At 41.6% G+C, this 23,575-nt stretch overlaps 1 protein-coding gene across 3 annotated transcripts in view; it reads right to left on the minus strand.

Annotated features, from left to right (window-relative positions):
* LOC127568094 (protein kinase C epsilon type) overlaps positions 1-23,575 on the minus strand; it is a 505,158-nt gene that overhangs the window by 210,620 nt on the left and 270,963 nt on the right. For 2 of the 3 annotated variants that reach the window (XM_052011403.1, XM_052011401.1), the window contains exons 3-4: positions 9,479-9,544; positions 5,455-5,614 (exon numbers count right to left, since the gene is read on the minus strand). In XM_052011403.1, the coding sequence (XP_051867363.1) occupies positions 5,455-5,614; positions 9,479-9,524 (206 nt within the window). In that variant the 5' untranslated portion in view covers positions 9,525-9,544. The remainder of the gene's footprint in view (positions 1-5,454; positions 5,615-9,478; positions 9,545-23,575) is intronic. The other variant, XM_052011402.1, reaches the window with a different exon arrangement.

The following is a 23,575-nucleotide window of genomic DNA, read 5'->3' on the forward strand; positions in this document are numbered from 1 at the left end:
CACACAGGGTTTTGTTGCACTGTGCACTGTGCTGACTACAATCAAATGTCCCATGTCATTATGTAGCAGATGTAAAGTGCAGGCAAATTTCTGAGAGGAAACAAATTGGGAAAGATTCTCCACAATTCCCTTCAATTGATAAAGCCTAATGCTTTTGTAAGGTCAACAAATGCCACGTACAGGCCCTCCCCAGCCTACGAATGCCTGACTCATGTGCAGACCGTACATACAAATGAACATTTGGGAGGCAGGAGGTATGGACTTTCCAGCTGCTGCAGGCACCTTCTGCCTCCTGGGAACTCGGCTCACAGCCACATTTCTGAGACAAACTGTTTGGGTCACAAACGGTTCACAGGACCAGAACCCTGCTGTAACCTGGGGAACAACCTGTCTTGTCGTTGATGCTGCTCCCTGCATTTCTCTTGGAGTCTTTGCACGGTGTCAATCACATCCTCTGTATTTCTAGATGGAAAGAATTTACACTGCAATCCTGGGAGCAGCTCTTCAGCCACTGGGAGCAGGCAATTGAGGTGCACACTTTCCATGACTTTTCCTGTGGCAAACTGTGGGGAGACCTCTCTGTAGTTACCACAAATGGATTTGGCTCCTTTCTTACAATAATGATTACCACTTCTCCGACATGACTGGACCAATCTTCTCTTCTGGAAGACAGTCCACCCACTGCCTTTTTTTCTCAGTGGCTGTCTCCTGTCTGCCGTGCCTCACTGAGGGCAGCAACGTCAATGCCAGACCATCTGAGATCCAGAACTATGAAGACAGAGTAACACCCAGCTCTGGTCTTGCTGGGCTTGTCCATGAGGGTCCTGACATTCCAGATCCCAAACTTCATACTGAGGATCGGAGGATGATTTCTTGGAATACGGGATGTTTATTTCCTCCAGCTACATAAAGGCTTGACAGAGCAAAGTTCTGGTCCAGTGGCAAGAGGGTTGACGATGAGTGAAGACCAGGCTCTGCTGCATGGACAATCATACACAGGCAGCAGAGACACAAGAGACTGCAGATGATGGAATCTGGAGCCACAAACAATCTGCTGGAGGAACTCAGCGGGTCTTGCAGCATCTGTGGGAGGAAAGGAATTATCGACATTTCGGGTTGAAACCCTGCATCAGGATGTATACAGGCAGTGCCTGGGTTACGTAAGGGTTTCATTCCTGGGAACTGTCCGTAAACCAAGTTTTCCACAAGTCAGAAACAATTTCCCCAAAACCAAGATATGTGTAGATATTACAATCTGATGTATGGACTTAGAAATACAAAATACCTTGTCAGCAGACTGGCAGCAAATTTTGTTTGAAGTATAATGTTAATGATTATTAATTGAATTTCCATTTTAAGATGTCCTCTGTGATCGTATTGCTGAGTTTAGATGATCAACCACTTCTGATTTCAGTCTTAACTGATATTTGAACTAAGAATTCCTATGGGGATGTTTCTGATTGTTCTTTGATCTGGGACAAGTTGTTTTCTTATAGTAATATTTCCATTTCACTTGTTCATGTGAACTAACAGCATCCTCAGATTTCTATACACATGACTACTGCTGTCTTTTCACAGCTGTGGGCTATTGATAAGGGAAGAAACCATTCAAGTTCTGGTTTGGGAGAAAAAAGTTCAGTTCTTTTTGGGTTGCAGTGATTTTTTTCCAACAGGAGGAAAAGCAGCCAAACTTATTTTTGACATGGGAGAATTTGCAAACAGTCGGATCTCTGCAAGTCAGGACTTTCATAACCCAGGGACTGCCTGAAAAAACATATGTGGACACATGCATGGACAAGCTCAGGTATGTACACCCTTGTCCAGTGCCTCCTCTTCACTGCCCCCCACCCGTCACCCTGCCTTAGATCCCTCTCAGCCTTGATCTTCCTCACTCCCAAATCTCCTCTCCCTCAGTCCCCTCATACCCTCACCTCCTCCAACCCTCCTTGTCACCTTTCCACCTCACTCTCTCCCACCCTTTTCCAAAAAGAAAAAGGAAAGAAATTTGCCATAAAAATGTTTCTATGCATTCTGCTTTACATGAAGAATGTGGGATTTCTTTAAATTCTCATGTTTCATTCATCAAGATTGCTGTAAGGTCATAAGATACTTTACCTTTTAGTATACTTTCTGAACTATTAAATTCAATTAACTTTAAAATGCAGAGCAATGATTATTGAAATAAACAAGACACTGAATGCATTGCCACCATTATCATTGATGCTCTCGTCATCCTTATAGCTCATGAGGAAGTACTTGTGGCTTTTTCACTTAGTCACTGTGTTTCTCCTCCTTCTCTTGTGTTCCTCATTCTTGTGATTGGATCTTCTGTCCACATGACTGCTTCAGATTAAAAGGTCAGAGATTGATGGAAGTTTGTGACTATGATTGAGTGCAGCTGTAAGCACTGTGACCCCACACTCACCATCTTTCACAAACGAGTTCATAGCCACCTGATACCCTTGTCTGGGGTATCTCTTCTGATACTCTGCTTCCTTCTTCAAAGTTGAATTCATAAGTGGAAACTACAGTCTGTCAACACTGTGTAGCTTATTTGAAAGATGGAAGTAGAGGGAGGAACACTGGAATTATCCTGCATTAGATGCTGCCTGATCTGTTGAGTTCCTCCAGCATCTTGTTGATTTTTTCATCTAGATTCCAGCATCTGCAGTGTTTCTCTTGGAATTATCCTTGTACATAGTGTTATGTAGTAACACATACTGCAAGCTCACATCTTTGTTCCCTATTAATAGAATTGATAAATTAATTCTGCAACTCCTAACTTTAAAGAGTGAAGTGTGCATGTTATCCAAATATGGAAAAAGAGAATGGCCCATATGTTCACATACCTGTCCCTATCACTTCTTTGAACTTTTTGTGCAGTTGTTTTGCAGTGCTGGGGGTAAGATAGTTGGCAGGCCAGCCTCCCTCTGCTATACAAAAAAAGTTTTGTCCATTCCTCAGATCCTGTTTCTTTGGTGTTCATGCTATTTGAGTGAATTTTGCCTCCAGGGAAAATTTCAACTCTTCTTCGCTCCAAAGTCTTTCCCTGCTCTCTCTGCCAGGTGCTCCAGTGAAAGATATTTTTGAAAAGTGGCTCACCTGGCTACTTGACAATAAGCTTTGTGATGAAACTCTTTTCTACTTAACTGCTATTGCAAGCTGTCAGGCTTTGGCTTTTTTGAGGTAACATGCTAATCTCCAAGTACTTCTTGCGCATTATTCCAATTTTACAGAGGATTAATGTGGGGGATCATTCATGAGCTAACACATGAGGTAACACATTAAATTTTGGAAGGCTTAGCTCCATGGACCATTGTGAGCATAATTCTTGGCACAATGGTAAAAATCAAGTGCAGTTCATAAGCGGCAGTTTTGAGCTCGAGTATGATGTGTATTATAATGCTTTCTAACTGTAAATAGCACAGATTAGTCATAAATTTAGGTATGGGATATGAATGTTTTGCCTTGGTAAAGATTGCTTAACTTTGACACAGGATGGAATTATTGTAACAGATACAAAATTACACAACTGTATATGCAGACATGTTCTCCAGCCAAGAGGTACTTAAACTTTGCATATTTCTCTTATCAATCAACAAAATCAAAATCCTTTGATGCTTTATATGGAACACAGAAGCCTAGAAGTTGGAGTTCAGGCATTTTTGCTGCATTAAGTGAGTAATAGAACACCAAATCCCAAAGCTGCTTCTGCAAAACAACGTGAAATTAGCCAAAAACACATAAAAAAGAGCTCAGCCATTTCCCTCCCAGAACCATGTGAGGAAACAGGACCTGAATTGTTTTAAAAGGCCCACAAACCAATTTATTGGACTTGCATGCACTTTGCTGCGACCAATCCCACAACAATGTGAGCCTTTCAAGGGGTACTCCTCACCATGCAGATTGCCGCAACACACATAAAGGTGGCAAGGGCAACAGACAGGCTGCAGGGAAGAGGAAGAGTGCTCTGCGATTCACCTAACACATCTTAGAAATTCTAATGAATGCCACAGATGTGAGGAGGTGAGTTCTGTACTGCAGACGAGTCCAGGTAACCAGGCAGAGCCAGATTGGAAGAACTTGAGTGAGGTAGCTACTGCGATGACTTCTGGAGCAGCCAGAGTTGAGAAAGTTATCCTTCCTTCAATAAGATGCTTGTGTGACCTCTCTGACACAGAAATCAACAACAAATTGGGAGACATGGCAGAGATCTGCTTCGAATGATCCTGTGGCAAAGAAGTTGAGAATCAGGGTGATCTTGACCTCAGTGGAAACAGAAGTCCTGACACATGGTGTGAAGTTTCCCTGAAGGAGGTCAGGTAACTATGTCATGATTATCTTTTAAAACATTAAATTATGAAGGCATTGTTGTTCTTCAGAGAGATCCTGATGGGATATGGTGCTTCTGAAGACTCTTTTGGAATTAAGTTTTCTTTTAGGAGCATGGGTGTGCTTCCTGAAGTAAGGTCCTGACCAATCCTGCGTGGCCAATGATCATTATTGATTGTCTAGTAATATGGTTACTAGTGGTGTGACCATTGAGGGTGCCATTCCCTGAATATTCCCTGGGCAGGCACGGTAGTGTAGCGGTTAGCATAATACTATTACAGTGCCAGCGACCCGGGTTCAATTCCGGCCGCCATCTTTAAGGAGTTTGTACGTTCTCCCTGTGTCGGTGTGGGTTTCCTCCAGGTGCTCCGGTTTCCTTCCACATTTCAAAGGTGTATGGGTTTGGAAGTTGTGGGCATGCTACATTGGTGCCAGAAGCGTGGCAACACTTGCTGGCTGCCTCCAGAACACTCTATGCAAAAGGATGCATTTCACTGTGTGTTTCAATGTACATGTGACTAATAAAGATATCTTATCTTATCAAATATCTGAGCAGCTAAAGACAATAACTGTGAGTTTCAGCAGAGTCTATGGAGTGTGGATAGCACAGCCTTTCAATCTTGAACAAAGTTGCAAACTAGTATTATGTACTCACAGTTGAGCTGGGAATGAATATCAAATGTGGTACATTGCACCTAGAAACCTCAATTTAGGGTACTAAAGCTTGAAAAGGGAGACATGCTCAATGATCACTGGCTGCGTGAATCACGTTCAGAAGTCGTTTTCTGCACAATGGTGAGTAGTGCTGGAGGTGATCTGGCTAATTTAGCTATTGGCGTTGTTTCTAACATAAATTGGCCCAATCTCTTGACTTCATGTATTAATCATCTTTTATGTATTATTTGCACAATAGGTGCTAATGGGTTCTAATTTCAAAGCAAGTATCTTAAATTCCTGGCAAGTTCCTTTCCATTTTTCAGATGTATTATCTTCTTTCAAATGACAATCCCTCACAAAAAATTTTCACCTTATTAAGAATTAGCTCAAATCAACCATGGAAAAAGTTGCACATAATGTAGTAATTCTTCATAATTGGTATTTTCCTTTTAACAACTCTCTTACCAAATAAAGTCACGGCAATGTGAACAATATGTTGGCTGTCTAAGATAGGTGGCCATAAACTTGTGTCCATTGACTTGATGGACCCTCCGCCGTACAGCTCCTTGTCTCTTCCTGGGCCGCATTCGTTCTCTGAACACACGTTCTTCATTCTCCTTTGGTGCTGCAGAGACCAAGAAAATAATTATTGAATACAGACAGGAACCATCAAAAAATACAATACTGGAAAGATTTAACAAATCAACATTTCCCTGACATAAACTCGCTTAAGACTCTGAATGCCATAATTTGCCACATTCAGACCCTATTAGCTTGGGTACTTTTCAGTAACCAGTGTGTCCGCTGCCATTAGTCTCCTTAAATACATACTTAGGGTCCTATAGCAGTGGCAGGAACCCAAATGTGAAATAGTTTAATTGCAACAGGCATCGACCAGCCTAACTGGAGGCTTCTACAAATGGAGCAGAGGAAATATTAAGTTTTTATTTCTGAGGCCATAGAAAAATGCTGTGGTCCACTGCTGGCATGTTCTAGGTTGACCCCTTCCCTTCCTCTCCATCACTCCACACGGTCACCTGGTTAGCTCAACAAAGATACTGAATCATTGCTTTCCATCTATGATCAGTAGCCTGCACTGGGGTATCGAACTGGTACCCCAGTTCACTGGAGAAAATTCAAAAGAATGGAACATCAGAATATATAAATTAGAAGCAAGGATTGGCCATTTGAACTCTCGTACCTACTCCTTCATTCAACTGGATCTTGCCCGATCTTTCTTCTCAATGCCACTTTCCAAAACTAATCCCATATCCCTTGGGAAATCTGACCATGACCTCAGTATAAGCCTAATTTCTTTGCAATTATCACGTGTGAAACACACGATGTTTCTGTGCCAAATATTTTCAAAACAATATTCTTCACTGTTCGAAATTTCCAATTGGGACATTGTTTTTCTAGTGCCACAGTGTGATGCAGTACTCATGATTCTTTAAATACTGATCTTCCTCATACAGATGTCTAACAGAGATATTTAGAGGAGGCACTGCTACACAGGAAGAAAGAATGCAAGTTAACACATGGCTATCTTGAGTTAACATTAATTCTAAAGATATATTGGCAGAGATCTTAAATTAGCCATTCTTGTTCAGAACAGCCACTAAAAGATGGGAGAGGACATACTGCAAAAAGTGAGGGAAGGATCGATGGAACTTACATCACAACAAAAATCAAGCAACAAAACAATGCCATTCACACATTTACATTTCAATAGGTGATTTGATGGAAAAAATTATAGGAATCAATTTTATCAGTTACATGATCAAAACAGGGGTGTAGGAAATATGTTTGATACTAAGATCTTTAAGCTTATTGGTGAACTTTATAAATACAAAAGTGCAGAACTATGTCTTTGGTCACCGGAATTCAATATGTGTTTATCAGTCATCGGGTAGACAAACCTCAGCACATTAAGCCCCCTTTAAGTCCATGGAACTCAACATACAAAGGTGTATAGACCCACTGGATGATATGTTCATGTTTAGTGCTGGCGAACAAAGACGAATTTATCCCCAGTGTGTGCAGATAACGTTTGGAGCACTTGTAATTAATAAATCCTACTTTACAGAACTCACATTTCAAAAGAAACTACAGTTGTTGGGCCTTATTTTCAGAGATTTGGATTCTTCATGCACCAGCTGTGGAACTTGTGTCTGCACAGATATGGTAACTACAAGAATATGCAAATGTATCAATTTCAAATTTAGTTATAAAACTGAAAGCCTCAAATTCTGCCTCCCTAATTTCTTGAATGATTAAAATTGACCGTTTTAAAGGAAACTCTGTAAAACATAGCCTTTTTCCACAAAACAAATAAGTAGAAAATGGAAATATATTAATTTTAAATCTTTCTTTTCTCTACTTAGATCACAGTTACACCACTTTGAACATAGCATGATTTCAGGTGTAAATTAACTGTCAAAATAAATCAGATATTGCACCAATGTGTGATCCTAACTTTTGTTAAAACAAACTGTTCACAACCCAGGTCATACACTTATAATGAAGGGAACTCAAATTATTGCAAAAGATGTGACTACTCTTAAGCCATATTATAAGAGGAATTTAAATATACATAAGATGTGTCATAAAATTTGCACAACTGAAAGAAGAATTTGAATACGTGTTGAGTTTCAACCCGTTTCTTAAAATATTCAAGCAATTGAGAGCAAAATTTTGTGGAATTTAACATCTCTCACAATTTCCGTTGGCAGTCTGTCTGATTCTTCAAAGGAAAAACAAGCACAAGCAAGTCTCTGCTGGCACAGTACAGACTAACCCCACCTCTAAATGAATAAAAATGAACTGATTTGAATGTATTTGTGCAGCCAGATAAAAGACGAAGAGCTGCACATATAGTAGTATAGTAGTAGACACACATTTAGAAAGTACAACAGAATTCATGTTATCAACAGATTCAGGTTAAACTTGGGTCAAGATAAAAAAAAACTCCTTGATTGCACCTGCAGTTCTTGCAACTTCCTTTGTAGGTGGCAAATGAATCATTTTGGTATCACACAGAGTTATGAATGCATAAAAAGATTTTAAGTAACAAATATTAACCCATTCATGATAATGCAGCAGCAACACTTATCCTTGAATTCAGTTTGATATTATTTTAGCTTTTCATTTAACTCTGTCTACTTTTAGAGTTCTGGAATTGAAGGGGTACTGGAATTGAACTGAATAGAGGGATACCAAGTTAGCAGTCATACAGAAAGAAGCTGATAGACAACAAAATCATTATGTTTTACAGCTCAATAACTGAAGTCATCATAAAAACAATTACTCTGATATTTTTGGATTGCGAATGAGAACATTTCATCATAGTTTTTTAAAAAACACTAAATAATTGGCTTAGTTACTATTTATTTTGTTTTTAAATCAATGTACAGTTTCCCTGGCATTACTGCAGATATCCATCAGCTGTGAGTCATTTTCCACTGGATTACATTTGCATCTTTGTCATTGCACTAAACCAACTGCAGATCTTAATAATTAAGCATTGCAATGAATTTGCCTTGATGTAGTAGTCAAATGCACAATTTTATGGAAGTTTTCCAAAGCAATAATTCAAAATGGTATTTGTGGGAGGTCTGAATATCAAATGCAATTTGAATGCGATAGGATAACACAATATTAATGGTCAGGATAAGGCAGCAGAGTTAGTCCACTTTTACTACTTCCTCTCAGTTTTCAGTGTTCTCCTGTGCTGTCTGCTACCAGCTGATATGAACTGGAGGGGTAATAAGTGAGTTGAAATAATTGCAGAACAATCATTTAAGAGTTAAAAGGACAAGAAAGGTGCCCCTAGGCCTCACTTAGAGTATTGCGTGCAATTTTGGTCACCTCACTATAGGAAGGATGTCAAGGCTTTAGAAAGGGTGCAGAGGAGGTTTACCAGGATGCTGCCTGGATTAGAGGGCATGTGCTATCAGGAGAGGCTGGACAAACTTGGGCTCTTTTCTCTGGAGCGGCGGAGGCTGAGGGGTGATCTGTTGGAAGTGTATAAAATTATGAGGGGCATAGATAGGGTGGACAAGCAATATCTTTATCCCATTATTGAGAGATTCAATTCCAGAGGGCATGCATTTAAGGTGAGGGGGGGGGGTAGGTTCAGAACGGATGTGAGGGGTACGTTTTTTTTACTGAGAGAGTGGTGGATGCCTGGAATGCGTTGCCTGATAGGGCGGTGGAGACAAATTTATTGGGGGCTTTTAAGAGGGGCTTGGGTAAAATTGAGGGATATGGGCATTCTGTAGGTAGGAGGGAATAGCAATGTCGGTACAACATTGTGGGCCGAAGGGCCTGTTCTGTGCTGTACTGTTCGATGTTCCAATGGAGCCTGGAAACAAGTATCTGGTGGAAATATCAATAAGTTGGAAAATGAAACATTAGTTTTTCAGGCCATTAATCACAAAAGAGATTTACAATTTGAAATGTTTGTGCCTTTTGACACAAGGTACCCTACCTGATATTTGGAGACCAGATAGAGGAGCAGTTCCCAGCATGCCCATTTCCGAAAGGAAACCAGTGCCTGATGAGAGGAAGTCACTTGTGAAGTTTGGTTAAAATCTACCACAAAGTTTTTTATTTAACTTTTTGAGGTGAAAAGGCATTATTTATGTGTACAAGGACCTACAGTATGCTATACATATCGTATGCTATACCATTTTCAAGAGGACCATGCTTCTGGGTGAGGGAAAATCACCGAATTAAAAACTTGGTATATCAACATTTTAATTACTGAGCTGAGAAGCTGGTGTTTTTAATATCATCTATAAATGAATATATTCTCTCCAATGTTCCCCTTCTTTAAAGAAGCCAGATGGCCAATTATAACTACTAGCAGAGAACAGGCAAGTGGCAGGACCTTGTTTTTTCCTGAAAGGGGACTGAACCATTACAAATCTAAACCTTACTCCATTTCATCAGTGAAATAGAAGTGTCACAAATAGGGTCCTGTTTCTCCTAGCCTGGTCAAAATAATTTATTGAGGTATTTACTGGGCAGTAAACTTTTAAGGAGCACTGGTTAGGGCTCTCCATTTGTAGTTCAAAATGACAAGCATTATTTTGTATTTTTTTGTATTTTGCAATAAATGTAATATTCCCTGATTTGCATAGATTGACTCGGCTCCTGCCAAATTCAAGTGGGTGTCTGCATTGCATTTGTTAATGTCCTGGGAAGGATAATGAGAATGGAGCTTGAAAGTAGCAGTCCACTTTAGTGCCACTGCCATCCAATTCCCAGATTCAAATCAACCCTATGGATTAAAAATTAAAGCCAAATATTGATTTTGAAATTGCTATTTAAGCAAAGTGGCACCAAAGATTGTTCTGGCTTCTAATATGTACATTTTTGTTTGAAAAGGATCCAAAGGGAAACTGGAGGGCAGCTAATGAGTGCAACTGATGTCCTGAAAAGTAATGGAACGTTTTATCATGTTAAGTTAATGTTCACAACTGACTGCTGAAGACAAAGACCTCAACCCCTAACAACAGCTGAGATAGTAAATAAAGGAAGATTGAGAAAAAGACCGGGAACTTGGCGAGGAATAAATGAAAAGAGAACAATAACTATAAATTATAGTTTATTTGTGGCAAATATGACAGCTTGACAAAATAGCAAAACCTGCCCCTAAAAACTAATAGCTGAAAACTACATTTGAATACAGGCAGACACACAAGAGCCTGCAGATGCTGGAAATGTGTGTTGCATTTGAATATAGGCTATGGCATATAGACATGTGCAGAATATTAATCAGCTGTCATCACAACCTTCCTGAGAAACCAACACTAGGTCTCTTTGGCTTTGTCAATAGCTAGCTGATCCATCTCCAATCTTCCATTCCTCTCTAAAGTACTGTATATACATCTAATTCCCAAATCCACACCCAAGTTTCTTAGTCTTTATTATTTTGAATACACCCTTCCCCACCCCACTCCCTCCACCAGACTATCCCCCAAAATCAGGCTATCATCTCTGCCACAATTTCCAGAAAGATTCTAAATCACATCACAAATTGCATCTGGTTTATGTGACAAAATATTTCTTCACAAGGTCTGCAGATCTGACCTGGTTCTCCAGTTGACTGGGATTGTATATGTCTGTTTCCATTTTTATCGATCCACTTGTTTCACCTGTAGTGCTTTCTCTTCCCATTTCTGCAGCATTATTTCTGTTGTTTCTAAAGGACTTTTCTTTGCCCCCCACCCCCTTCTATTTATCATTTACCTGCTTCTTTTTGGCATCATCACCTCAAAACACATGCACATGAATAATACCCAACTCTATCTCACCACCAACTTGCTTGCTCCTTTGTCCATCTCTAATAATGGATGACCGGGAATTTGCTCCCAAATACTTACAAGATCAGGGCAACTGTCTTCAGTCACCATCACCAACTCAGTAGCAATTATGAACTATATCCATCACTTCCTGATAAACCAGCTGAGACCAAACCAGAACTCTCACAACCTTGGTTTCACAGCTGACCCTGAGATGGGATTTCAACCATACATCTGTATCATGATGAAGACATTTACACTAACATCAAGCTCAAGCTCTTCCCCAGTTCAACTGATGCTGAAACAATCATCCTTATCACTATTACTCTAGACTTAACTATGCCAACACAATCTTGGTCAGTCTCCTTTACTGTACCCTCCATAAATATGAGGTCATTCAAAATTCACTGATCCATACTGGGTCTCAGTCATATGACAACTCCATTTTAAAATCCTCATCTATGGCCTCTCCCCTGCCAAGTTTTGCAAGTCCTCCATCTTGACAACTCTCCATATCTCTGCTGCTCCAATTCTGCCTCCCTGAGCATCCCCAGTTTTAATCACTCCATCACTTCACCTTCATGCCTTCAGCTACTGATGCACTAAGCTAAGAAATTCCCTCCCTGCCTCTCATTTATCCTCTGGGACATATCAAAACCTGCCTGTTTGCCCAAGGGCAAAGTGATTTTTGAATTATTTTGTTTACAGTTCTCCTAATATCTCCTTGTGAGGCATGATAAGCTTTATCATGGTAAGCCATGTGTGCCTAAAGATTTGACTTTATCTACTTTTGGAATGCTAAACACGTTCTGTGTAAAGCACTATTGCTCAACTGGATCCTTGAAATTGGACAAATGAAGGGAAAAAAATCAGCGCTACGACATTATGGGCACAGAATCATTTGCTAAAATGGGGCATGTGTGGTCCCCATCAGGAACTGCACAATGAGTCTGCACCTATCACATCATGGTCACACTGATCACTGGCAGGAGCTCCAGTCTTTAAGTACTTTGGCCATGGCAACCACAGTAAAGTGGCATAACGAGGAGAGGGACAATTTGGTGAGATGGGGGAGGGGGCTGTTGGGGAAAGGAAACACAGTGATTTCTTGTGAGACTGGGCACCCCCTTCATCCACCCTGAACAGGCTCGAGCTGTCAGATGCCACTATGAAGTGTGGGATGATCAGGGGTCAGAAATCACAGCATGCAGACCAGATACGATCTACATATAAAGGCTGTGAATAGTGAGGAGACAACCTGTGATGCAGAGTCCATTATCCTAAGTATTGAAAACTGAGGTTGACAGATGCTGCAGTCAAAAAATCAATATCACAGTGCAGACCCTTTAACTAGCATCTGATTAGTGTTCTCTGTGTATTGTACTCCTTGCTTATCTGTGACCGTGAAGCGAAGGTCATGTATTATGCCCAAAAGCTCCATTATATGTCAGCAAGGGAGGACAGGTGCAGTGCACAACTTGTTATGTCATTAGGTATGTTATCAACACTGGGAAAACATCAGATGCACATGGGTGAATCACAAATGGAAGTGCTCAGGCCAATTTCAGCCACAAATGATCACTAGAGCAATCTATCCCAGCTAAAACTCCCTTTATGCGAGTTTGAACCCATTTCCAGGTTTTTCTAAATATTCTTATAAATACATGCAATTGTTTTTTGTTGGGAATGGGCTAGCTACACCTTAAATTGGAGGTTCATTCCATCATTTACATATAAAACCAGAAAAATTTCTTGGGACTTTGCCTTTCTTGTAATGTACTTGCAGGTTATTATGGGTAACATACGAGGACTCTCATCTGATAAATCATAGGGATTAAAAGAATACTAAATGATGAATCTAATATATCTTGTTAAAAATCTCTCATTGGCATCATCCTTCCCCTCTCTCTACCACCAACTGGTATATGGATGCTACTACGTATAACACTATCACAAACGAAGTGATGCCCTTCTTTAAAATGACAACAAAATATATATCTTGCTTGTGAATCTTGCTCTCAGTAACAAGTTTTCCACTTTGGAGGCTGTTGAGGGAGATGAACTGCCGGGGCCTAGCAGCAGTAGCCAGGTCTATGGCACTGGGACCAGTCCTGCTGCTCAGAAGGGAAGGGAGGAGAAGAGGAAGGCAGTAGTGAAAGGGGACTCGATAGTCAGGGAAACAGATAGGAGGTTCTGTGGCAGTGAGCATGAATCCCAGATGGTATGTTGCCTCCCAGGTGCCAGGGTCCGGGATGTCACTGATCAGGTCCACAGGATTCTAGAGCGGGAGGGAGAACAGCCAGAAGTCGTGGTTCATGTTAGTACCAATGACACAGGTGGGAAGAGGGTTGAGGTCCTGAAAAGTGAGTTTAGGGATCTAGGCAGAAGGCTGAAGAACAGGACCTCAAGGGTAGCGATCTCAGGATTGCTGCGAGTGCCACGCGATAGTGAAGGGAGGAATAGGAGGAGATGGCAAATAAATGCGTGGCTGAGAAGTTGGTGCAGGAGGGAGGGTTTTAGATTTTTGGATCATTGGGATCTCTTCTGGGGAAGATGGGACCTGTACAGAGAGGATGGGTTACATCCGAACCTGAGGGGGGCCAATATCCTTGCGGCCAGGTTTGCTAGGGTGGTTCAGGTGGTTTTAAACTAGATTGCGAGGGGGAAGGGAACCGGAGGAGTAGGTCAGAGGAAGAAGGGGATGGGGAAAAGTCTGATCTGACAGGTAGATAGGCTTTGAGGAAGCAGAAGCAGAGTACAGGCTATAAAAGTAGTAAGGTGGATGGGCTAAAGTGCATTTACTTAAATGCGAGAAGCATCAGGAATAAAGGAGATGAACTGAGAGCTTGGATAAGTACATGGGACTATGATATTGTGGCTATTACAGAGACATGGCTGACATCAGGGCAGGAATGGATATTGAATATTCCTGGTTTACAGTGTTTTAAAAGAGATAGGGAGTGGGGGAGAAGAGGAGGAGGTACTGGTCAGGGACACTGTTACAGCTGCAGAAAGGGTAGATCCTCTCTAGAGTCAATATGGGTGGAAGTTAGGAACAAGAAAGGGGCAGTTACCCTCCTGGGAGTATTCTATAGGCCCCCAGTAGCAGTAGGGATACTGAGGAGCAGATTGGGAGGCAGTTTTTGGAAAGATGCGAAAGTAACAGGGTTATTATAATGGGAGACTTCAACTTTCCAAACATTGATTGGCACCTACTTAGTGCCAAGGGTTTAGACGGGGTGCAGTTTGTTAAGTGTGTCCAGGATGGATTCCTGACACAGTATGTTGACAGGCCGACTAGAAGGAATGCCATATTAGATCTAGTTTTAGGTAATGAACCGGGACAGGTGACAGATCTATTGGTGGGTGAACATTTGGGGGACAGTGACCATTGCTCCATAACCTTTAGAATTGTCATGGACAGGGATAGGAGCAAAGAGGACGGGAAGATATTTAACTGGGGAAAGGTGAATTATGAGCCTATAAGGCGAGAACTTAGGAGTGTAAATTGGGATGACATTTTTGAAGAGAAATGTACTATGGAGATGCGGTCGATGTTCAGGGATCTTTTCCAGGATGTTAAGGATAAATTTGTCCCGGTGAGGCACAGAAGGAATGGTAGGGTGAAGGAACCGTGGGTGACGAGAGAGGTGGAACAACTAGTTAGGAAGAAGAAGGCAGCATACATAAGGTGTAAGCAGCAAGGATTAGACAGGGCTCGTGAGGAATATAGAGTAGCAAGGAAGGAACTTAAGAAAGGGCTGAGGAGAGTGAGAAGGGGACATGAAAAGGCTTTGGCGAGTAGAGTTAAGGCGAATCCCAAGGCTTTTTTCTCATACGTAAAGAGCAGAAGGTTGGCTAGGGTAAAGGTAGGTCTGATTAGAGACAAAGGTGGGAGTATGTGCCTGGAAGCTGTGGAAGTGGGTGAGGTTCTCAATGAATACTTCTCTTCAGTATTCACCAAGGAGAGGGGTCTTGATGATGCTGAGGATAGTGTTGGTGAGGGTAATGTTCAAGAGTATGTAGATATTAAGAGAGAGGATGTGTTGGAGTTGTTAGAAAATATTAGGACAGATAAGTCCCCGGGGCCTGACGGAATATTCCCCAGGCTGCTTCGTGAGGCAAGGGAGGAGATTGCTGAACTGTTGGTTAGGACCTTTGAGTCCTCGTTGTCCACAGGGATGGTACCAGAGGATTGGAGGGTGGCGAATGTTGTCCCCTTATTCAAAAAAGGTAGTAGGGATAGCCAGGGAATTACAGTCCGGTGAGCCTTACGTCTGTGGTGGGTAAGCTGTTAGAAAGGATTCTAAGAGATAGGATCTATGAGCATTTAGAGAATCAGGGACTGATTAGGGACAGCCAGCATGGATTTGTGAAAGGAAGATCTTGCCTCACAAGCCTGACAGGTTTCTTTGAGGAAGTGACCAGGAAGATTGATGAGGGTAGTGCAGTGGATGTGGTCTGCATGGATCTTGAGGTGTTTGACAAGGTTCCGCATGGTAGTCTTCTTCAGAAGGTCAGAGGCCAAGGGATCCAGGGAGGCTTGGCAGTGTGGATTCAGAATTGGCTTGCCTGTAGAAAGCAGAGGGTTGTGGTGGAGGGAGTGCATTCGGATTGGAGGGCTGTGACTAGTGGTGTCCCACAGGGATCGGTTCTGGGACCTCTACTTTTTGTGATATTTATTAACAACTTAGATGAGGGGGTGGAAGGGTGGGTTAGCAAGTTTGCAGATGACACAATGATTGGTGGTGTTGTGGATAGTGTGGAGGGCTGTCGAAGCTTACAGAGGGATATTGATAGGATGCAGAGCTGGGCTGAGAAGTGGCAGATGGAGTTCAATCCAGAGAAGTGTGAGGTAGTACACTTTGGAAGGACAAACTCCAAGGTGGAGTACAAGGTAAATGGCAGGATTCTGGGCAGTGTGGAGGAGCAGAGGGATCTGGGGTTTCATATCCACAGATCACTGAAAATCGCCTCACAGGTAGATAGGGTAGTTAAGAAAGCTTATGGGATGTTAGCTTTCATAAGTCGGGGGATCAAGTTTAAGAGCTGCAAAGTGATGATGCAGCTTTACAAAACTCTGGTTAGGCCACACTTAGAGTACTGTGTCCAGTTCTGGTCGCCTCATTATAGGAACGATGTGGAGGGGTTGGAAAGGGTGCAGAGGAGATTTACCAGGATGCTGCCTGGATTAGAGAGTATGGACTATGAGGAGAGACTAAAGGAGCTAGGGCTGTTCTCATTGGAAAGAAGGAGGATGAGGGGAGACATGACAGAGGTATACAAGATATTGAGAGGAATAGATAGAGTGGACAGCCAGCACCTCTTTCCCGGGGCACCAATGCTCAAAACAAGAGGACATGGCTTTAAGGTAATGGGTGGGAAGTTCAACGGAGATGTCAGAGGGAGGTTTTTCACCCAGAGAGTGGTTGGTGCATGGAATGCGCTGCCTGGGCTGGTGGTGGAGGCTGATACATTGGACAAGTTCAAGAGATTGTTAGATACGCATATGGAGGAATTTAAGATAGAGGGATATGTGGGAGGAAGGGGTTAGATAGTCTTAGGTGTGGCTTGAAGGTCAGCACAACATGGTGGGCCGAAGGTCCTGTATTGGGCTATATTGTTCTATGGTTCTATGGAATGACAGCATGTTGCAACTTCAGAGTGAGCAGATTTATTTTTCAGCAATAGTTCTTCAAAAAGAACAGAAAAACATTATAAATAGAAATATAAAGGAGCTTAAATCCCATCAACCTTTTAAAAATAAGATTCACTTTATTACTACAGCTGGTGGGATCCCTATTGTTCATTTAACTGATATATTTGAACTTTCCATAACATTGAAAAATCTAATAAAGACACTATTTCATTTTTACTATGGTGGTCAATCTGCTTGCTCGATTATAAATGAGTCTTGCACAGTCTGTTCTTTAACCAGTTATTTCAGGAATGCTTCTAACTTAATATATTAATACATATTAACTTGACAGTAAGGGCAGCAATCGAGACTCCAGCAAGGTGTGTTGCCACCCTGGTGCCAGGGTCAAGAAATTCTCTCAGTGGATAAAGGACATTCTGAGAGGGGAGGGTGAGCAGCCAGAGGCTGTGGTCCATATAGACACTGTATCAATGACATAGGCAGGAGCAGGGATGAGGTCCTGCAAAGTGACTTTCGGGAGGTAGGTAGAAAAAGCAGGACTTCCAGGGTTGTAATCTCAGGATTACTACCTGTGCCACGTGCCAGAGAGGAAAGATATAGATACATCGTGCAGTTCAATATGTGGTTTAGGAGCTGGTGCAGGAAGGAGGGCTTCAGATTTATGGATCATTGGGCTCTCTTCCAGGACAGGTGGGACCTGTACAAACAAGATGGTCTGCATCTGAATTGGAGAGGAACCAATATCCTCACTGGGAGGTTTGCTGGTGCTACTCCGGGGGGTTTAAACTAGAGTGGCGGGGGGATGAGAACCACAGCAGCAGGGCCACAGGTGGTAGGGTTGAGGGCAAGAAAGATGGTATGACAAGTAAGATTAAAAGGAAGGACAGCAGGAAACAGGCTAATAAACGTGGTGGGTCTGATAGGCTGAAATGTGTTTACTTCAATGCTAGGAGTATTATGGGTAAGGAGGATGAACTTAGAGCCTGGATCAGTGCATGGAATTACGATGTTGTTGCCATTATTGGGACCTGGTTGTGTGAGGGACAGGACTGGCAGCTCAACGTTCCTGGGTTTTGTTGTTTTAAACATAACAGAGAGGGGTAAAAGAGGTGCAGGGGTTGCACTACATTAGGGAGAATGTCAGAGAGGACACATTGGAGGGCTCATCCACAGAGGCAATTTGGGTGGAGCTCAGAAATAGGATAGGTGCCATTTCACTGATGGGATTATACTATAAGCCTCCCAAAAGCCACCGAGAGGTGGAAGAACAGATATGTAGACAGATTATGGAAAGGTGCAGAAGCAACAGGGTTGTCATAGTGGGTGACTTCAACTTCCTCAGTATTGATTGGAACTTCCTTAATACAAGAAGCTTAGATGGGGCAGGATTTCTTCAGTGTATCCAAGAGAGGTTCTTGAAACAGTATGTGGAGAGTCCAATTAGAGGAGAGAAAGGACTGGACCTTGTTTTGGGAAATGCGCCAGGCCAGGTGACAGACCTGATAGTGAGTGAACATTTTGGGAATAGTGACCACAACTCATTATGTTTTAAGAGAGTTATGAGTAAGGATTAAATTGGATCTGGCAGGAACGTACTAAATTGGGGAAGGACAAATTATGACAGGATAAGACAGGAGCTTGTCAGTAGTAGGGAAGCTATTGGAGAGGATATTGAGGGATAGAATTTATGCACATTTGGAAAGGAAGGGCCTGCTTAAGGACAGTCGGCATAGCTTTGTGTGGGGCAGGTCAAGTCTTACAAACTTGATTGAGTTTTTTGAGGAGGTGACAAAGGTGCTTGATGAGGGTAAGGCAGTGGATGTTATTGACATGGACTTTAGTAAGACATTTGACAAGGTCTCTCATGGTAGGTTGATTCAGAAGATAAAGATGCATGGGATCCAGGGTAAGTGGCAAGTTTGGATTCGGAACTGGCTTGCTCATTGAAGACAGAGAGTAGGGGTGGAAGGGTGTTATTCTGGCTGGAGGCCCATGACCAATACTGTTCCACAAGGATCAGTGCTGGGACCTCTGTTGTTTGTGATATATATCAATGACTTGGATAAAAATGTAGATGAGTGGATTACCAAGTTTGCGGATGACACCAAGATTGGCAGAGCTGTGGACAGTGTAAAGGACCATCAAAGATTAAAGCGGGATATAGATCAGTTACAGATATGGGCAGAGAAGCAGCAGATGGAGTTTAATCTGTGCAAGTGTGATGTGTTGCACTTTGGGAGGTCAAGTGGAAGGAGAAAGTATATAGTTAATGGTAGGCTCCTCAATAGCATTGAGGACAGAGGGATCTTGGGGTCCAGGTCTAAAGTTCACTGAAAGTGGCTACGCAAGTGGATAAGGGGTAAAGAAGGCGCATGGACTGCTTGCCTTCACCGGTAGGGGTGTTGAGTATAAGGGTAAGGAAATCATGCTACAGTTATATGGAATGTCAGTCAGACTACACTTAGAGTATTGTGTGCATTTCTAGTTACCCCATTATAGGAAGGATGTGGAGATTGTGGAAAAGGTGCAGAAGAGATTTACCAGGACGCTGCCTGGATTCAAGGGTATGAGCAAAAAGAACAGGTTGGACAAGCTTGGATTGTTCTCCTTAGAGTGTCGGAGGCTGAGGGTAGAGGTTTTTAAAATTATGAGAGGCAGAGATAGGGTAGATAGTCAGAATCTACTCCCCAGGGTAGAAATGTCAAACACCAGAGGACATGCTTTTAAGGTTAGAGGGTGGAAGTTTAAAGGTGACGTGAGGGGCAATTTTTTTTTTACGCGGAGAGCGGTAGGTGCCTGGAATGGGTTACCAAGGGTAGTAGTGGAATCATGCAGTTTGGTGGAGTTTAAGAGGCTTTTAGATAGACACATGAATATGAAGGGAATGGAGGGATATGGAGAATAAACAGGAGGAGGACATTTAGTGTAAATCGGCATCAAGATTGGCACAACGTCGTGGGCCAAATAGCCTGACCAGTGCTGTATTGGTCTATGTTCTATGTTCTATTAATAATGCATCATAATCCAGGAATTTGACAGTTTAACAGTCAAATTATCAAAACTAAATCAGTGTGAACACCATGATGATAATTAGAAAGAGCTTGCTTTCCAAACACAAGGTTACACATTTGAGTTTGAGGCACAATAATCATTATTCATTGACTTTAATATTATAGTTCAACTGGTTTTCATCTATGTCTTTGAATAAAGAAGGTGATAGGCACTAGTTTAACAAGAGGAAGTATCCACTGACTGTTGACGAGCTCATTTTGATTCTAATGACTGGTGCCATCTAATTTCAGAGTAGCAGCAATGGTAGCCACAAAGTAAATATTCACAGCCTCCTGGCAGTGAGCTGTCATTTATTCAGAGAATAATTTAAAAAAAAACTCAAGAAAACATCTTGAACAAGACCTATGTCACAAGCCACAGCAATATCATGGAAAAATATAATGCCTATTGGCTCTCTATACAAGATAACTGAGACCTCAATGAGGAGCTGAAGCTATGTCTGTGTCACCCTGACTGCAGAAGGAAACAGACAGCGCAGAGGTAACCTGAAAGAATCATGGGACTTCAAAATGGATGCAATTTCCATTAAGATATTAGTTTTGAAGATTTAATGCCAGCCTTCCAATCATCAGAAAACAAGAGTTTGTTTGTTCTATGGGAGTGAGTCAGCTGCATGCAGAGTTGTTAATGTATCAACAAATAATGTTCATAATGAGAATTTAAACCACAATGCACATCATAAAAGCATTAAAAACACAGGAAATAAATTGAATAGTCATCCTTCAGCATTATCAAAATTCCAGCACAGAACATGATTTTAGGCAAGAATCCTTTGCACTACTTTGATGCTCAATTCCACATATTATGACCATGCATTTAGGACATAGCAAACAGAACAATGACAGCAATTTTTTTTTATCTATTTGTCAACATTTCTAAAAAAAGTAGAACATGATTTTCAACAGATTCATGTTATATAACATTGTATTTTTTTATTTAACATTTCATGCACTTCTGTTTTTGGTTATTCTCACCTCAGACATTTCTTTCCACGGAGAAAAATTTTGATAAAATTCTTGGCAGCTTTAGAACTGTCCTGGAATATTGACCAATGACAACTAAAAGAGTTATACTGAAAGTCCAATAGGATCAGGATTATACTGAAATTAAAGGTATGTCAAACATTCACAATAGGGCAAGTTGAAGACATGAAATTAGGAGATGTTTTTGAGAGTGAAGAAGGTTATTGTAGATTACAGGGGAATCTTGATCAGTTAGGGAAGTGGGCTGAGGAGTGGCAAATGGACTTCAATACAGATAAGTGTGAGGTGATGCATTTTGGAAAGTCAAACCAGCGTAGGACTTATACAATGAATGGTAGGAAGTGTAATGGAACAGAGGGACCTAGGAGTACAAGTGCATAGTTCGTTGAAAGTGGCGCTACAGGTAGAAAGGGTAGTGAAAAAGGCATTTAGCACACTGGCCTTCATCAGTCAGGGCATTGAGTATGGGAGTTGGAATATTATGTTGCAGTTGTATAAGACGTTGTTGAGGCCGCACTTGGAGTACTTTGTACAGTTCTGGTCACCCTGTGAAAGGAAGGATGTGATTAAACTGGAAAGAATGCAGAAAAGATTTATTAGTATGTTGCCAGGACTAGAGGGCTTGAGTTATAGGGAGAGGTTGGCTAGGCTAGGTCTTTATTCCTTGGAATGTAGGAAAATGAGGGGCGATCTTATAGAAATGTTTAAAATTATAAGGGGCATGGATACAGGTGGATGGCAACAGTCTCTTCCCCAGGGTAGGGGAGTCCAAAACTAGGGGCATGGTTTTTGAGTGAGAGGGGAAAGATTTAAAACGGACTTGAGGGACAACTTTTTTTTTACACAGAGAGTGGTGAGTGTATGGAATGAGCTGCCAGAGGAAGTGGTTGAGACAGGTACAATAGTGTCATTTAAGAAGCACTTGGATAGGTACATGGAGGGGTCGAGGTTTAGAGAGGTATGGGCTGAACACAGGAAATTGGCACCGTGGTCGGTATGGAGTCATTGGGCTGAAGGGCCTATATCCGTGCTCTGAGTCTAAGAACATAGTTTGCAGAAGTAATGTATTTCAAAATTATTAAAAGGTGAAATAAAAAAGCATGACATTTATTTTATCAGGTCATTGAGGTAAACTGCTTTCATTTTTATGAACAGTTTAATGTTTAATAGTTTACTTTGCTGACATAATGAAATTAATTAACTGCACAGCTAGCACAATGATTTGATGTGTTCATTCATGGTACGGTTGAAGCACAGAGATCACATATTTCCCTCAATGAACCTCTTCCCTTTGTTGATTGAAACCAGGATGGTAGTACAGAGCAATTTAATTATCTTACTATTCTGGTTTAGAGAGAGTAAATGTGTTAGTTTATTGCTTTTGATGTTCAACTGGAAGTGGCTGTGTATTGAGGTCATGTTTGATAGGATCAGATTTTATTTCTAAAGGTCCTATTCAACTTGCAAAAAAAAGTAGTGTCACTGTCAAGTTCCACTCATGCAGAATGGTTATGTGCGTGAGACCCTGAAATTGTTTGATCTTGGAGAAGTCAGCACCTTGAGTGAAGATGAAAACTGTTTTCAATGTTGTACCATTCAATGGCCACATTGCTGTATTTTTAAACACTTTGACAGCAATTGCACATTTCATTTCCTGAACAGGCTAATTTCCATAGAAGTTTTAAAACAATGTTCAGAGAAGACTTGCTTGTCCTAAACCATTGTGAGTTGTTTTGTGGGTACCTAGCAGAATTGACAGGCCAAATCCAAGCATGGGGAACCACATGCACAGGAGGGATTATTACAAAAAAAGTACTGAATCTTTTGGCCTGGTCAATGAGGCTGTTTCTTGTTGGATACTTGCAGGAAATTCAGAGGGAAGTGAAGGGGAAGTGGACTCAGACAGAAGGAGGTGAGTGAAGGGGCAGGGAGCTGAGAAGAAGGGAGGGATTGAGGGAGGCAGTGAGAGAAACTGTGACAGGATCAGCAGAGGGGGCCAAGGAAATGGATGTGGGCAAGATTCCGTGGGTGTGTGTGAGAGATAGAGTGCATGGTCAGGGATTGTGCATCTGTCCTCACATTTGTGTGTGTACACCTGTGCACATACACTCTATCACACACACATACTAGGCAGCCTCTGCCTTGAGGGACTACACAAGGAAGTGAAAGAGAAGTTTCTGTGTTAGGCTATCCTTCTGATTGATTAGTAATCAGATCTCATCAGATAATCAGGAAGAAACGGCCAGATGATGTCGGAGAGAGTCATTTGAATGCTGACCAGTGCAACAGAACTTGGAACAGGATATGTTCCTGCAGACTTTGACAGGATTTACCACGGAAAATTATCAATTCATTTTGAAATGACAATTATTTTAAACATAGGATTTGTGTTCTTAGACTGGAACTGATGAAGTGCCCTTAACATGTAACTATCAGTATTTTATCCATGTATGTGTCCACGGTAATTTTGCATGGGACTGTGGTTTGCATGTAATTGTAATAGGGATTGTTCTTATCTATCAGTAAAATCCTACATCAGATACAGTACTCAAGGGTATTATAAT

Source organism: Pristis pectinata, chromosome 3, assembly GCF_009764475.1.
Source record: "Pristis pectinata isolate sPriPec2 chromosome 3, sPriPec2.1.pri, whole genome shotgun sequence".
Classification (NCBI taxonomy): Eukaryota; Metazoa; Chordata; class Chondrichthyes; order Rhinopristiformes; family Pristidae; genus Pristis; species Pristis pectinata.